The sequence below is a fragment of the Delphinapterus leucas genome, chromosome 4 (assembly GCF_059928025.1).
Source record: "Delphinapterus leucas isolate spDelLeu-1000000601 "Yukka" chromosome 4, BTC_Dleu_Yukka2, whole genome shotgun sequence".
NCBI classification, from domain to species: Eukaryota; Metazoa; Chordata; class Mammalia; order Artiodactyla; family Monodontidae; genus Delphinapterus; species Delphinapterus leucas.
In genome coordinates, this window is record NC_143132.1 from 1727953 (window position 1) to 1743285 (window position 15333).

At 56.6% G+C, this 15333-nt stretch overlaps 1 protein-coding gene across 4 annotated transcripts in view; it reads left to right on the forward strand.

Moving 5' to 3' along the window:
* UBE2G2 (ubiquitin conjugating enzyme E2 G2) overlaps positions 1 to 7240 on the forward strand; it is a 30002-nt gene extending 22762 nt beyond the window's left edge. For 3 of the 4 annotated variants that reach the window (XM_022596622.3, XM_089910109.1, XM_089910110.1), the window contains 3 exons: positions 936 to 1054; positions 3918 to 4042; positions 5407 to 7240. In XM_022596622.3, the coding sequence (XP_022452330.1) occupies positions 936 to 1054; positions 3918 to 4042; positions 5407 to 5754 (592 nt within the window). In that variant the 3' untranslated portion in view covers positions 5755 to 7240. Of the gene's footprint in view, positions 1 to 935; positions 1055 to 3917; positions 4059 to 5406 lie in introns of all 4 variants that reach the window. The other variant, XM_022596623.2, reaches the window with a different exon arrangement.
* Positions 7241 to 15333: the final 8093 nt, after the last annotated feature.

Genomic DNA, 15333 nt, shown 5'->3' on the forward strand with positions numbered 1-15333 from the left:
GGAGGACGGGATTCCTCTTCGTTGTTGAACTGACCGGTCTTCGCAGAGTGCTCGTCTGGTGTCGCTGTCATTCGGCAGCTCTGCCTCCTGATAAAAATGTACAGAGGAGAGATGGTCTTAGATTTTAAACTGCTGTCGTGCATGTTTTATAAAGGACGTTTGTAAGGGGAGGAGGCGTTCCTCTCTCTGTTAACGTGCGAGCTGCTCTCCCTCTCCCTCTCCCTCTCCGGCTGGCCTTCACGTCTTGTCTGTTGGTCAAGATAGTGTAGATTTATACATATAGAGCTTTAAAATTTGACAGGACTTTGGAAGTGGTTTGGCCCGTTTCTGCCATTTTTCACACCAGGAGGACGTGAACTCAGGCAGGCAGGCACGTGCCTGGTGACGGTGAGGACTCAGGTGACCGCGTGGTCCCAGGAGGTGGCACGAGCCCAGGCCTGCAGGTCAGGGCTTGCGGCTGCCGCACGTGCGCACGAGCATCATCAGTGCTCCATACGTGCTCTGTATCTGTTTCTCGAAGGTTACAAAACCACTTCTCAGGCACATTTAAAAATTAAAAGTAGCCTTTGAAGTAACAACTCTTCACCCCTCGTTCATTAGTACAGTAGAGTCCTGCTGTAACATGTACCAGGGTTTGTATCTTTATCCTAAAATGTAATTGTACCACATAGAAAAGCAGAATCCCTGCTGCCCCGCTCTCAGCCTTATTGATGTGAAAATGCCTGTGAGCCGGTCTTTGTGATTTAAACCTGATTGGAATGGAACGATGTTCCAACCGTAAAAAAAATACCAATTCATTGTTATCATAATATTTAGATAATCTTTTCATGCACATTTGTAAAGCAGTAGATATTTCCTTAACTCGTTTCTAAAGTGTGGTAGACATTGAAAAAAATCTACCTTGAAGTTCTGTCTCTGTATTTTGTATCTTTTAGGGGCCCAGAAGACACCTGTTTTGAGTTTGGGGTTTTTCCTGCCATCCTGAGTTTCCCACTTGATTACCCGTTAAGTCCTCCAAAGATGAGATTTACCTGTGAGATGTTTCATCCCAACAGTAAGTGCTTTTGAAGTAGTTTCGATGGTTCCAGGAGAGGCCTAGAGATTGTGTGCATGTGGGCATTCATGGTATACTGCTGTTTTGCTCTGTGTTTGGAATTTTCCATAATACAAAGTTTAAAAATTCATTATGGTCAGAAGAGTTGATTGAGGAAGTCAACAAGTTCAAGGTGATTAACCATAAAATACAACTATGAAGAGGATTGTGGGTAATTAAAAAATAAATGATAAGGGCTTCCCTGGTGGCGCAGTGGTTAGGAATCCGCCTGCCAATGCAGGGGACATGGGTTTGAGCCCTGGTCCAGGAAGATCCCACATGCCGCGGAGCAACTAAGCCCGTGTGCCACAACTACTGAGCCCACGTGCCACAACTACTGAAGCTCGAGCGCCTAGAGCCCGTGCTCCGCAACAAGAGAAGCCACCGCAATGAGAATCCCGCACACCGCAACGAAGAGTAGCCCCCGCTCGCAGCAACTAGAGAAAGCCCGCGCGCAGCAACAAAGACCCAACGCAGCCAAAAATAAATAAATAAATAATAAGATTATATTGAAGATAAATATATTCTTTAGAACGATACCTGTGATGTGGTTTAAAGACAAATATGGCCAATAAACTGATTGAATTATGTGTGTACTAAGAATAGCCTGATAATATTATTTTATTTATTTTTTTGCGGTACGCGGGCCTCTCACTGCCGTGGCCTCTCCCGTTGTGGAGCACAGGCTCCAGACGCGCAGGCTCAGCGGCTATGGCTCACGGGCCCAGCCGCTCCGCGGCATGTGGAATCTTCCCGGACCGGGGCACGAACCCGTGTCCCCTGCATTGGCAGGCGGACTCTCAACCACTGCGCCACAAGGGAAGCCCCTGATAATAATATTTTTGATGTTCAGGTAATCAATGCAAATAGTTTTTAAATTTGGCCTTAGTGTAGGTGGGTATGTGTTACTTTTATTTTGTAAAAATTATTTTTGAGAAGAGCTATTCAGTAGGTCTGCTGATGTCATAAAGATTGGTCAGTCCATAAATACTTAAAAAAATAATCCAGCAGATTCACTGAGAGTTGCTGGGATGGGGTAGTGAGCAGACCGTCAGAGGTTGGGGGCTGGACCGTCAGGAGCTCCCAGTCTGAGGGCAGCTATGGACGCTGATGAAGGAATCATACAGAGAGATGTGAAACCACATGGGAGGCCAGGGAGGGCCCTGCAGGGGTGGTGGTTGAACCCACCACCTGCAGGAGGAGCCGTAGGAGTTACTCAGGGGTCTGTTTGGGGCAGGGAGGGGGTCTAGCAGGTGCAGAGGCCCAGTGTGAGGAGGGAGGGGGAGGGGGAGGGGGAGGGGCCAAACCAGTTCAGGCCTTTTGGTCAACATTAAGGATTTTGATGTTTATCCGAGGGGCAGTGGAGACCCGCTGAGGGGCTGGGAGTGAGCGTGAGGGGCGGCGTGACCAGCATGGCCTTTGAAGGGTGACTGTGGTACAGGCTGGAGGTGGAGCGGAGCGCGTGCTGGGCCGCTGCCGTGGCCTGGAGGGGAGACCGCCAGCCTGGCACCAGCGGGAGTTGTTGGCGCTGAAGCACTGTGGCTGGGCGGGGACTCGGGAGGGTTAGGAAATGACGCTGCTGTGGTATGGTGCGGGGGGGTGGCAGGGACACAGCTGCTTTTTGATGTTTCTGGGGTCAGCGGTGTCATCGCATGGTGCTGTCACCTTGAGGAAGTGACACTGAAGTTGAAAACTCTGCAACACCTCCTCTCTGTCCGTGGCAGAGAGAACTGTTCAAAGCATTCCGGGCGCCCTGGCCCCGTGTGTGTGGACTTCAGACGGCCATCCTGGTGTCTGGGACAGACCGCACGTGCTTTCCTAACCCTTCAGTGAGAGTCTGCGGCACAGTTTCAAAGCATAGAAACCACTAGAACAAGGGATGCATGGGGAAAATGAGGGACCAGGTGTAAAAGAAAGGCTGTTTATAACGACTCACATTTCTAAATGGTCACAAATGCTGAGTTCATGAGTGCGGGTGAATTAAATAAATTTATTTAAAATTGTCTGTTGTTCTTATTATTATAACTTAATAGCCTTACAGTTTTACAAGTGATTCCTGGATATCTGAGCATATACTAAACCATCTGAGAATTTCCCCAAGTATGTGTAAAAGAAAGATAACAGGTGCTTTTGACCTTCTTGACAGGACCAACCCAGACTTTGAATTGAAAATTTATTTTTCTTGAATCAGATCTTGAGGGCCTCGTTAGTGATGCTGTTGATGGGAGATGCATTTAGATTCAGGCACAGCTGATGTCCAGAGAAGACAGGTGGTCGTTTCTCTGTTATAGTCAGTTAGCAAGAGAATTCCAGGCATCTGTCTTTCTCTGGGTATTTAAGTAATTCCTGTAGCGTTTTCCCCAGCTATGGCAACGTATATTTTACACAGTCCATTTCAGGGATTTAATGGCAGAACGAGGGATATGTAAGAAACTTTTTATGAAAAGTGGTGTGAAGAGTCTAATTACATGAGGTATTTTGGTGGAATATCTGGCTGCCAGGTAACCTTTCATTTATCCCCTTTGGATATAGTGCTTTTTAAATCCATATGAAGGTGGAGTCACGCCATGATACTAGAGCTGTTCAGACTGGCCCAGCACCCTGTCGGTGCGAGAGCGGTGCCCTGGGAGCCCGGCTGGGCCCGCGGGGAGCGCGTGCACGTGAGCGTGGCCGTGGATGTGGCGCTGGGGCCGCAGGTGGTGCCGCGTGCAGACGGCCCCGTCCCAGTGTCTGCGCTGCTTGCTGCCCTTTCTCTGTGGGCCTGACCGAGCGCCCTATCGCGGGCCCATTCCCTCGGCTCACCGGGTGTGCTCTGACCCCGCAGTCTACCCTGACGGCAGAGTCTGCATCTCCATCCTGCACGCTCCCGGCGACGACCCCATGGGCTACGAGAGCAGCGCCGAGCGGTGGAGCCCCGTGCAGAGCGTGGAGAAGATCCTCCTGTCGGTGGTGAGCATGCTGGCAGGTAACGCCCGCCCCGCCGGCTCCTGGCACACTGCAGGTTCACGTCCAGAGGGGGAGACCCGACACTTGGTGCTGCTTCTCTTTCCTCGTTAACCCTTGTCTTATAACTCCCTGTCCACCGTGAGGAGTCGATATATACTGTTTTCTTTTCTGCTTTTTCATGTAATGTCATTCATACACACTTTGCCAAGCGTAAGCTGCTTTTTATAATTACAGATGTGAAGATGGTCTTGTGTGTATCCCACCGTTGGCCATGAGTAGCCGTGGGCATTTCATTCATTCAGTGGGCACTATATTGCAGACACTGTGTCCTGGGGTGTAAAGCTCAGGTGACACTGACCCCAACCTTAAGGCCCTGCGTTCTAAGGGAACTTTCACAGCCACCAGCTGTTGCAGGCCACTGTGATAAATCCTGAGATCAGGGTGCAGGGGACACTTCCCGAGGTGAGTTTAGAACACGTGGGAGTTAACAAGGTTGTGGGGGGGCACGGACCCTCTGGCGGCGTCACCAGGACTATAGGTATGGCTGGAGCCCGGCTGGGGGTGGGGCGCCCTGTGGACCTGCACTGGCCCGGAGCTGATGCTCGCTCGTGGGGCTGTTAGACCACGGATCGCCCTTGCAGCCCATGTGCTTGAAACAGGCGGGGTGGGTCCCAGGCCAAGAGGATGGAGGAGGTTGGGGGGACCTTGGAGACTCCAGCTCTAGGGCCTCAGCATCCTGGGGGGGGGGCGCTCCTGCCCTCACTGTGGGGTGGAGGGGTGCGGACTTTGGGGACAGGACTCCAGAGGGAGCAGGATTTGGGGGAGAGAAGAGTTCGGGGTGTTGTGTGAGTGGCCACCTTGACGGGGGCTCTTGGGGACTGGCTGTGGAGGTGAGGGTGTGTGCCCTCTCCGGGTAGACAGGGCTCGTGGCAGGAGGGAGCTGAGAGAGGAACGGCCTGGCAGCCCCGGGGGAAGAGAGCGCCCATGAAACAGAGGAGCATCGAACGGAGAGAGCTGGTGGCCAAACAGGAGGCCCGAGGGGGAGGCCCCCAGTGGCCACTTGATCTGCTCGGCTGGTGCCTCCTGAGTGAAGCCGAGTTGGCTGGTGTGGCCCTTGGGAGGCTCGGGTGGAGGAGCCCTGAGGGTGGGTCTGTCCGCCGCTGCTCCGCCCCGTCCCTCAGGGGAAGGCTCTCATCTCCACAGAACTGATGTCCTTGCCCGGAGTTCCACGTCCATCCCTCGGTGCTTCTGGTTCATCTCTGGTTACCTCTCTGGGAAGATCAGTGATGTTCTTACAGGAGGTGGGAGGTCTTGCCAGGGCTTTCCTTCTTGAGCCCCTTCACGTGGAGGTTCACCTTCTCTTTCAGAGCCCAACGATGAAAGCGGGGCCAACGTGGATGCCTCCAAAATGTGGCGGGATGACCGGGAACAGTTTTACAAGATCGCCAAGCAGATCGTGCAGAAGTCGCTGGGGCTCTGAGCCTTGCCCACGTGTGTGCACAGCTGTGTGCCCGCGCGTGCGTGCAGGCACACCACCGAGCAGTTTTTGGGGTTTCTCCTCCAAGACACTTAGTGACAGTGACACTGTGCTGGTACCAAAAAAGGCAAGCTTGCAGAACCACAGCATCTATTTCTTTTCTACCTTTCCCACCCCAAACAGCCTTCTCTTCTGCAGTGATGGTTTCTGTAAGACGATGACAGCTGGGTGCAGCTGAGGGACCCACCCCTCGTTCTTGCCGAGGTGGCCCAGGGAGACGATGAGAGCCGTCACCACTACCTCTCCAGCTGACGTGCCTGCGGACCCAGCACTTAGTGCGGAGCGGGGAGGGGCATACGCGCCGGCCCCCAGGGACTAGAACCAGTGACGCTCCTTCCGAAGACGTGGGGCCTTGCAGACCAGGAGGAGGGCAGCGGCCGGATGTCTCTGGGGGCCCCTCCTGGTTCCCTTGTCCCCCGTGAGGAGGACATGACTTTGTTTCAGTACTTTGTTTTACAAGCAGATTTTTTTCTTGCAATCTAGGCACATTTTTCATTTGTTGTATGTTACAAATAATCACATTTAGAAATACTTTCAGGAAATAAATACTTTTTTAAAATGTGGACTAATGAAAAATGGGGCACATAGAAAAGAAGTTTCCTCCTGGCCATGAAGACCGGCGTTTTCCCTGCTGGTATTGATCACAGTTTACGCTCGTGTCTCAGTTCCCAGTGCATTTACCAGAGCAGGGGCACGTGAGACAGAGATTGTAGTCAGAGTGTCTTCTGGGTGTGTCGGAGCTTTTCTTTTCCAATCTGAAAACTGGAAAGTGCTAAGCGTTTGTACGTGGTGGCTGCAGCGGGAACTTTAACTATTGGGACAAAACCGTTCTTTGCAACTTGGGAAGGGACGCTCCCGGTAGCGCAGAGCGCAGAGGTGTGCTTCCTCCCAGACCTGACTGGCGCTCGTGGGAGCGTGGCACATGGGGTCCCCGGGGTCCCCGGGTCGGTGGGGGGTGCTCAGCTGCGGCTTGTGGTTTTGAGGTGGTCTGGATTCCTCCGGCGTGTGTAGCTCAGCCGCGGGTAGCTCAGCCGTGGGGCCAGGGCTCCGTTTCAAGCAATAACAGATCTGTTGCATGCAGTTAAATATTTGGCCTGTTTCAAACAGGTTAAATTTAAATAGGAGTTTCTATTTTTGAAATAAGGGACAGTCTACAAGACATACAATACATTTTACTTTATGTTATCCTTTCCCTTTCATAATGTGCCCACGGGCAGGAGTCTGTTTTACTGAAACCTCGCTAATTTCTTGGTGTTAAGTAGTACTGGCTAAAGGGCTTCTGTGGAAACCAGACTCTTTCCTTCTCAGAAGGGAATCATTTAAAAGTTGAAATGCAGTACGAGGACTTGTATTCGGAGGGGGATGGGGAAAGGAGAGGTATTGTACCTACATAGTATCTGCGGGCGTGTTGGATGAGACGTAGCCCTCTCCACAGAGAGGAAAAGGTGGGTGTGGTGGAGTGTGGGCCTGTGACCATGTCAGCAGGTGGCCACGGGGGCTCAGGAGATCTGGAGAAGGAAGAGGGGCAGTCTCTTTGCAAAAGAAAGTATTTTTATTCATTTGTATTTATTAAATGAAACAAAAGAGGAGTCCCATGGTGTCCTTATTCTGTGACGGAGTTTATTAATTCCTATGGTAAAATAAAGCTATATTTTCCCCCTGTCCCAAGCAGTGTTCTCTCTGTTGTGTTTTAATATAATCGTATGGGAACCCCGTGGCCGGTGGGCAGCGGGGGTGCCCCCTACAGGTGGCACGGCCGCCAGGACTCCCACTACCACCTCCTTCCCAAGACACGTGAGCTTTGGGAAGTTCCGCTGTCTCCTGTTCCTTCCGCCCGCTGGCCTCCCCTGGAATTCCCGCGTGTCCCTGTTGGGGTCGGCAGGCGTCTTCACCAGCCTCGACTGACCCGCGGCCTTTCCTTGAGCTGTGAGTGTTGGCAGCAGACGGCCGTCGGGCGAGGAGAGACCCGCAGGCGCGGAGGTGGCGCTTCTGTCCTGCTCTCGAGTCTCCAGTCTCGTCGTGGCTGCTGACGTGAGCCTGCTTATGTCCCTCGGCCTCCTCTCCCCCAACGCCCTCTGCGCCGCGTCCGGGCCAGGGGCTCGGCCCGCCCTCCAGCAGCCTTCATTCTGCCTTTTGCCCAGGGGTTTCCAGCGTACTTCTTACTATTGAAGATCTCCGACGTGATCGTGAGTTGGGGTCCCCGATACCACCCCCAGGTTCAGTGGTTCCCTGGGAGGCCTCACGGCTGAGATCTATTACAGCCAAAGGCCCAGGGACTCGAGCGCCACAGGGAACGTGGCGTGGGGAGGGGTCGGGGGCACCAGGCACAGGCCTCCCGAGCACCCCCCAGCAGAGCCACACGGTGTGCGCTTGACTCCCCGGCAGGGAGCTCCTGGGGGACCAGCACCCAGGGCTTTTATCGGGGGCTGGTCACGTGGGCACCCTCTGCCTGGCACCAAGACTCCAGCCCCCCGAGGGAGAGCAGGTGTGCAGCGCACGCCATACCGGGGTGCAGATCGTTTAGGCCAGTGAGGCGCTCCTGTCCCACCACGTGGGACCCCCTCCCCGAGCGCACGTCCCCAGCTGCCTGAGGACGGCCGTCCCAGGCCAGCTGTGCTCTTTCCTGCACAGGTATCCTGAACTTTTCCCCTCTGGGGATTTTAATTAGATTTAATTGAAAAGGTTGGTTTGCTCTGTTAGGTTTCTTTGTGGTTCATTTTTCATGTGTTGTGTTTAGTGCCCCTTCTCCATGGCATTGGTCTTCTGCAGAGGTTTGGATATTTGAGGCGAATGTCCACCCTTGTTTTCCGGAAGTTTGCCAGTCTGGTTCTGGGCACAGAGGGGAGTTCCGGGGTTTTATCGTCTGGGTGTGGGAGCCCCACTGCGTTGTCCTGGGCGTGTCCTGGGGGGAGGGGTGCGTCCCTGCCGGCTCTGTGGCCCCGGAGGACTGGAAACACGGAGCCCGCAGGGTCCACTCTGCCCTTCCCTCCCATGCGTGGGCTGTGGCTGCTTTCCGTCTGGTTTTTGTACAGGTCAGGTCGCTGATTTTTCAGAGGTCGTGCTGCTGTGATGCATTCGTCCTGTGTATCAGTCAGGGCTCCTGGGTGGAGTACAGAACCCACCCTGGTTACATGGGGGCGGCTCAGGATCGCCTGCTGCCACTCCCCCTGCGCCCCCCGAGGCCTGCCCGCAGGCCATGTGGCCAGAGGCTATGCCCCGGCCCTGGAAGTCAGCTCAGGGCACAGCAGGACACTGGACTGGCCTCTGTAGAGGGCACAGAGCCACGGTCCAGTCCCTGCAGAGGCAGAAGTCTGCCTTCCCCACCCCTGACCGAGTCCCCGGGCCCTGCTCCCGCTGCCCGGGCCCCGCGGCATCTGGCCTGTGTCCTGGGTGCGGCCTCACCCCGGGCCCACCACCTCCCCGTTCGAGCGAAGCCCAGCTCCTGAGGATGCCAGCCCGGCCGGGTCACCGAGGCCGCCCCTCCAGCCTCCCCTCAGCGCCATCTGCCTGGGCCCCCAGCCCTGTCACCCTGAGCCTCTCTCCACAGTGCCTGCCCTGCTGGGGGCCGCCGCGTGTGCACTGGGCGCAGACTCCCCGCAGCTGTCTACGCCGCCGCCAGCCTCGGGGGAGCAGTGCTCTGTCCCCCGCCTGCCTGCTCCCCTCCTTCCGTCCTAGGGTGGGGCCCCGGAGCCCACTGCTGCCTGCGTCCCGGCGGCCCTCATGAGCCCGGTGAGCTGGCAGGCCCTGCCGCCCCGGAGTCCTCATCTGAACGGCCGTGGGGGCGCGGCCCCCGTGGGGGCGCGGCTCCCGTGGGGGCGTGTTCCGCCGTGTCCCCACGGACGCAGCGTTGCTGGGGCAAGTCGACCTGCAGCCCTTCGGACACGGCACGTGGCGCGTCCTCAGCCTCACCTTCTCTGCTGACTACACTTGTCAAGTGAAGGACGACGTGTAAAACGCACGGAGCATGGAAGGGAGAGGTACCCGGGGAGTGTCTGCTGTGACACCGAGGGGCGCTCGCGGAGCCAGCAGGGGTGCAGCCGCGCCGTGGAGGTCCTCCCTCGAGTCCCAGGGCGTCTTGGTGGTGTCATCTCCTTTCAGGGGCCCAGACAAGGGTGGACGTGTTCATGGGCCCCAGGCCTGGGCATCCAGCCTTGCAAGGAGCTGAGCTCGGCCCCTGGAGGGGCGCAGGCTGCGGGGGACGGGCCGGTGGGGATGGCGGTGGGGGGCGGTGAGACCGCATCACCTCCGTCCCTCCACGCAGGTCGCCGCGTTGCGGCTGTGGGCTGCCCTGTCTGAGCGGCTCCCGCTGGGCCCTGGCAGCAGCACCGGGAGGGCGCCCGGGCCTGCTGAGTGGGGGCCATGGACCGGGCCTGTCCGCACCCCACGCGGCTCAGCGGAGCTGTGTGTGAGCGACTGGATGTCCCTGTGACTCGTGCTCGCTCCAGGGAACGTCGCGACATGTCCCTTTCAAGCGGGCGTGAGCGTGTGTGCGCGTGTGGACTTACCTTCCCGGCAGAGGACCTGACGCTGGAACCGACTCGGTGGAGATGAGAGACCGAGGATATTGTCTTTTGCCGGTGGCTTTTGGAAATCCTGGGTGATGTACTAAACGAGTTGGAACCACAGGAAACACTTGCAGCTTCAGGGCAGAGCAGAGTCGGGGGCTCTCACCGGGTTCTCCCTCCTGGACTAGTTCCCGCCCGTGAAGCAGCTCCCTGGGGCGACGGGTGGCAGGGAGGTCCCACCCGCAGACCTGGGCACCACCTCGCCCAGCCGGCCCTGCCTGCTTAAGGCCGGTGCCCCCACCCCACGTGTGCCCGCACTGGAGCCTCGGTATCCAGGGAGGATGAGACCACCCGAGGTCCGGCTGTGCGGGGCGGGATGGAGCTTGGCCTTCACGTCCCGCTCCTGCACCCCCTGGGTACCGCCGGGAGCCCGGCAGTCTTACAGGGACCCTGAGGCCTGGGTGAGAGATGGAGGGCATCCTAGCCCTGCTGCGCCGGAGCTGAGGTCACCGGGTTGTGACCGGCCACCAGCCAGGGACCAGCCCCTGCCAACCAGAGCCCAGCAACGGGGGAGGGTGGGAGTGAATCCTCCATCTGTCCACTCTCCTCCGGGCCACGGGGACATGCTGGAGCTTCCCTTGGCCAAACCGGGCCCAAGGACCCCGAGGGCAGAGCCTGAGCCAGGGTAGCAGAGGGAGGAGGGGTGGGCCGGGCTCCGGGGCTCAGAGCACCCTGCAGGTGGGGCCTGCAGGGGGGCCTCGGGGCCGGCTTTCTTCTGGGCTGGGGCCCGTGGGTGGTCAAGAGAGTGGTCACAAATGCGTACTTGGGCCAGGGCCCCTGGGGGTCTTTGGAACACCTCTGGAGAGAACGGAGCCTGCCCTTCAGCGCAGATCTCTGTGTCTCCTCTTAACCCCCATCGGCCGGGGCCACCCCATCGCATCAGCACCCCTCTCTGTGGACGTGCAATCAGGGTGGACGAGCACAGTGAGGTGCCGGCTGGGTGTTCATCACGCGGCTGCCCAGGGCCGAGGGGACCACGGAGTGGGGCTGCCAGTCGCCGCAGGGAAAGAAAAGCTCCCCCAGATCACTCGTCTTTCAAAGCAGAAGCTGAGTCCTGCGGCCCCTGTGCTATGAAACCAGACAGCTCCCGGTCACCGGAGGACAGGTTGGCCCGGAGAGCCTGCCCCCCGACCCCCTCCCCATGCTGAGATGCAGCCCCCCCTCCGGGTAGTTTTCGGGGTACTGCTCAGACTTCACTTGCTCTGATGATGCCTGCCCCGCCCCTGCCGCCCACCTGCACCCATGAGCACCCTTTTCCTGTTAATCCGTAAAGTGAGTTGCGTTTCCGGATTTTTCTATAATTGCACCATCCTGTGTTTGTGGGGTAATCCGGTGTGTTCTTCCTGAAATCGTCTGTTCCACTTGATTGGCAGCGCTTGGCTGAGGGGTTTCTGGCTACACTCACGAGGGAGTGGGTTGTCTTCTCTCTGTGTCTTGGTTTTGGCATCAGAGTCAGACTGGCCTCAGGGATGGTTTGGGGAGTCTCTGTTCTTTTTTCTTACTGGATTACCTGTTTCTTGAAAGTTTGGTAGAACTTACCTGTTAAACTATCTGGACTTACTGGTTTCTTTGGGGAATTTTTTTTTTTAACATTAAAGCCATATATAGCAATATATTTAAAGTGGATTTCTTATAGATAGCATGTATTGGGGTGTTGTTTCTATGTTTTTATTATTTCTATCCGATGTGACAGTCTCTCTTTTAATTAGCATATTTTTGTTTAGTAAAGTCATCGAGGTGCTTGGATCTGGTTTACAGCTTCATTTGCTTTGTCTGCTCCTCTGGTTGGGGTATTTGTTCCTGTTCTCCTGCCCTCTTTTAGGTTAATTGAATCTTTTTTATTATTCTATTTAGTTTGTTAGCTTTAACATATATTTATTTGTATTAATCTTCTAACGATTGCTCTAGGGATTACAGTAGACATACCTGATTTTGCACAGTCTATGTTAATAATTTACCACTTTAAGTGACACCCAGAACCCATACAGCCGTGCAGGACCCCCCCCATTTGTCATCCGTGTCACATGTGCACACGGTGGGGGGGGGGAGTCACCCAGACGATGTTCTGGTTTTTGCTTTCAGGATTTAGTTATTTTAAAGACTTTCAAGGAGATAAATAACGTATTATCCTTGTTGAGATGTTCACTATTTCTGTTTTCTGCACCTGCCTCTGGGGCCTCGTCCCCCTGGTGACATTTTCTGCCTCGAGAACATCCTCCTCGTTTCTTTCCTCCCAGCCTGTTGGTTTTGCCTCTGTTCCTGGAGATGCTGCACCCCATGTAGGATTCGGACTTGACTCGCCGTCCCCGCTGCCTCTTGGCCTCCATATCTGGCCTCCAAGTCGTGGCCGAACTTGCCGTCCCTTGAGCACTCCGTCCCTCTGACGGCTTCCAGGCTCCGGCCTCCGTCTCCGGTTCTCTTAATGGGATGAGTGTGGCCCTGGGCCCCTTGGAGTTTGTCCCGTTTGGGTGTCGTGGAGCTTTGCGAGTGTGTAGATTTGTGTGTCTGCAGATTTGAGCAGTTGTCAGTCATCCTTGCTCGAGGCACTTGGCTGCACCGTCTTCTCGCTCACCCTGGACGCCTGGAGGTTACTTTTAAAGTGTGCTTCACATTATTTTTTGGCTTTGACTGACCGTCCTCTGTATGAACCCACACTCTGTTTTGGGGTCTCGCACAGACCTTGGTGTCAGGCCCATCCAAAGACCCAAAGCAGCAAGAACCAGAACCCCTGACGCAGCAAGGCCACCGTGCAGGTGTGCCTGGCCCGGGGACTGTGGCGGGTGTGGTCAGCGACTAGTGCACGGAGGACGGGGCAGCCCGCCCAGGAGGTACGGGCCATGGGAGCAGAGCAGGGTTTCCCGCCACAGTGATGGAGTGGTGAGTGAGGGGGCGGTTCATGGGGCAGCTGTGGGGCAGTGGGGCTACCTTGGCTGCCAGAGGTTCTGCGTTGATGGCGGGAGGAGCCAGCCGTGGCCGGTGCTCTGTCTGGCTGTGTGCAGCCTGCCGAGCTCCCCTGCAGGGTCAGCTAGGGGAGCCACACCATTCCGGAGGGATGGCTGAGCCGGCAGGTGGCCCGGAGCAGGGCTCTGACCAGGGGTGGGGGTCGGGGAGGCTGAAGTCTCAGGGGAAGAGCCAGGCGGGGGGGCCCTGCATCCCACGGTTTCTAGATTGATCTAGAAAGTTCAGTTGTGCTGCTGAATGGAAGAGGGTGGGTGGGACGAAGGGGCCAGGACGGAGGAGCTGGGGTGGGGACCCCACTGTGGTGACGGCACCCAGGGGCCCGCTGGTGACCCAGGTCTTGGCGTCCAGGCTTATCGAGGGAGGGGCCGCAGGGCTGGGCAAGCAGACAGTGCCCGGAGCACACACTCACATCTAAGTGCCTGGACACCCAGCAAGGGGCCCTCAGTCCCCTCCCAGAGCAGGGCAGAGGCCTGGCCCCAGCGCCGCCCCCCGCCCCTGGCGCTCCCTGCCGCTGGCATCCCGTCCATCAGATAGCGCCCCGTACCTGGCAGCGCTCCACGTTCGTGGACTGGCTTCAAGTATTTTCATGTACCCTCGAGAGAATGATTAAAAAATAATTAACCTAATTTAGCCTGATTGTCATAAAGAAATTAGCCGCATGAATCACCTGCGATTTGCCAGCCCGCGCACGCCGGGCTCCAGGTGCTCGCGGTCGCCGGGGGGAGGGGCCCGAGCCTCATCTGGAGGACCGGGACCCGCCAAAGCCCCTGCCCACCGAATGTGTCCCTGCTGACCGTAGGTGGCAGACGAGGTCCCTGGTGCATCGGCACATGCCAGGCCCCTGCCCGGAGCCCCGTGGGCTTGCCCCTCCCTGGAGCGTCCTCTGACGCAGGAGCCTGCGGGGTCTCCAGATGTGGCCTGGGTGGCCACTCGTGCTGCGGCCAGGTGGCTGCGGGGCTCCAGGACGGCCGGGGCGGTGGGCCTGCCCCTCGCTGTCCATCCCTGTCCGGGGGGTCTGCAGGGGCTCTCAGCTGCGGGCTCCTCCCCTGCACGGGCCCCTCCAGGAAGGGAGGGGCTCAGAGCCAGCAGGGGGCGGGGACGGGGTGGGGGGACGGGGGGGGGGGGGGGGGGGGGGGGGGGGGGAAAGGGGTGGGGGACGGGGGTGGGGGGGGACGGGGGTGGGGGGGTGGGGGGTGGTTGGGGTGGGGGGGTGGTTGGGGTGGGGGGGTGGGGGGATGGTTGGGGGGGTGGGGGGATGGTTGGGGGGGTGGGGGGATGGTTGGGGGGGGACGGGGGCTGGGGGGTGGGGGTGGGGGGACGGGGGTTGGGGGATGGGAGTGGGGCCCGCGCATGGGAAGGACGAAGGAGAGACAATAAACCGTGAAGTAAGACACGTGTGTCCCCATCCCGACCAGGAAGTGTTGACGGCAAAGTACGAAAACACAGTTCAGTTGTGGCCGCTTGGGTCTGGGGCTTCTGTTGATGAGCTGGTGACGTCGGATGTGTAATCAACACAAACACGGTTTATTCCCTCGTTGTGCATTTATCCCATAAAATGTATATTCTTTCCCTCATTTCAACAGAATCACTAATCACGTCGTACTCAAGATTTTCACTAAATTAATATCTATTAACAGTGTTGCTCTAAAATATTCTTAAAAGCTGTGATTATATTCAGAGTGTACAAAACTTGAATACATTTCCATCAAATAAGTAAAGTTAAATAGGAAGATAAAAGGCAAAGTACTTTTCAGTGTTTAAAAAGCTCTCCTCTGAGGTATTCAGAGGTACCTATTGGAAGTGAAAGTGCAAATTATAACGGATGATCTGCAAAATACAAATATAATTAATGATTATAACATGGAAATCAAAATTATTAAAATTAAGCTTTTGAAAATCTAATTCTTTTGAAAATGCAGCCAAATCTTACTGAAGGTGCTTTAAAGGAGCGACTTGCCATCTGAATATGAAGTAGAAGGAGGAGCCAGGGGTCCTTCCGGGCCTGCATGGAGAGGCACTTCATCACGAGGAACGTCCCTGGGTCTCAGCAGCAAGGGCTGCAAATCCGTGAAGCCCCGAGCACGCCGAGACCTATCGCCCATCAGAAAGAGAGGAAGCGCCGGGCAGCCAGACCCGCACTGATCTGTGGCCAGGTCTGGACAGGTGAACTCACCTGGTCCTCTCACGCCTGGAGCTTCCTCCCGTCCCTCCGGGGACCAGGCCCAGCTCTG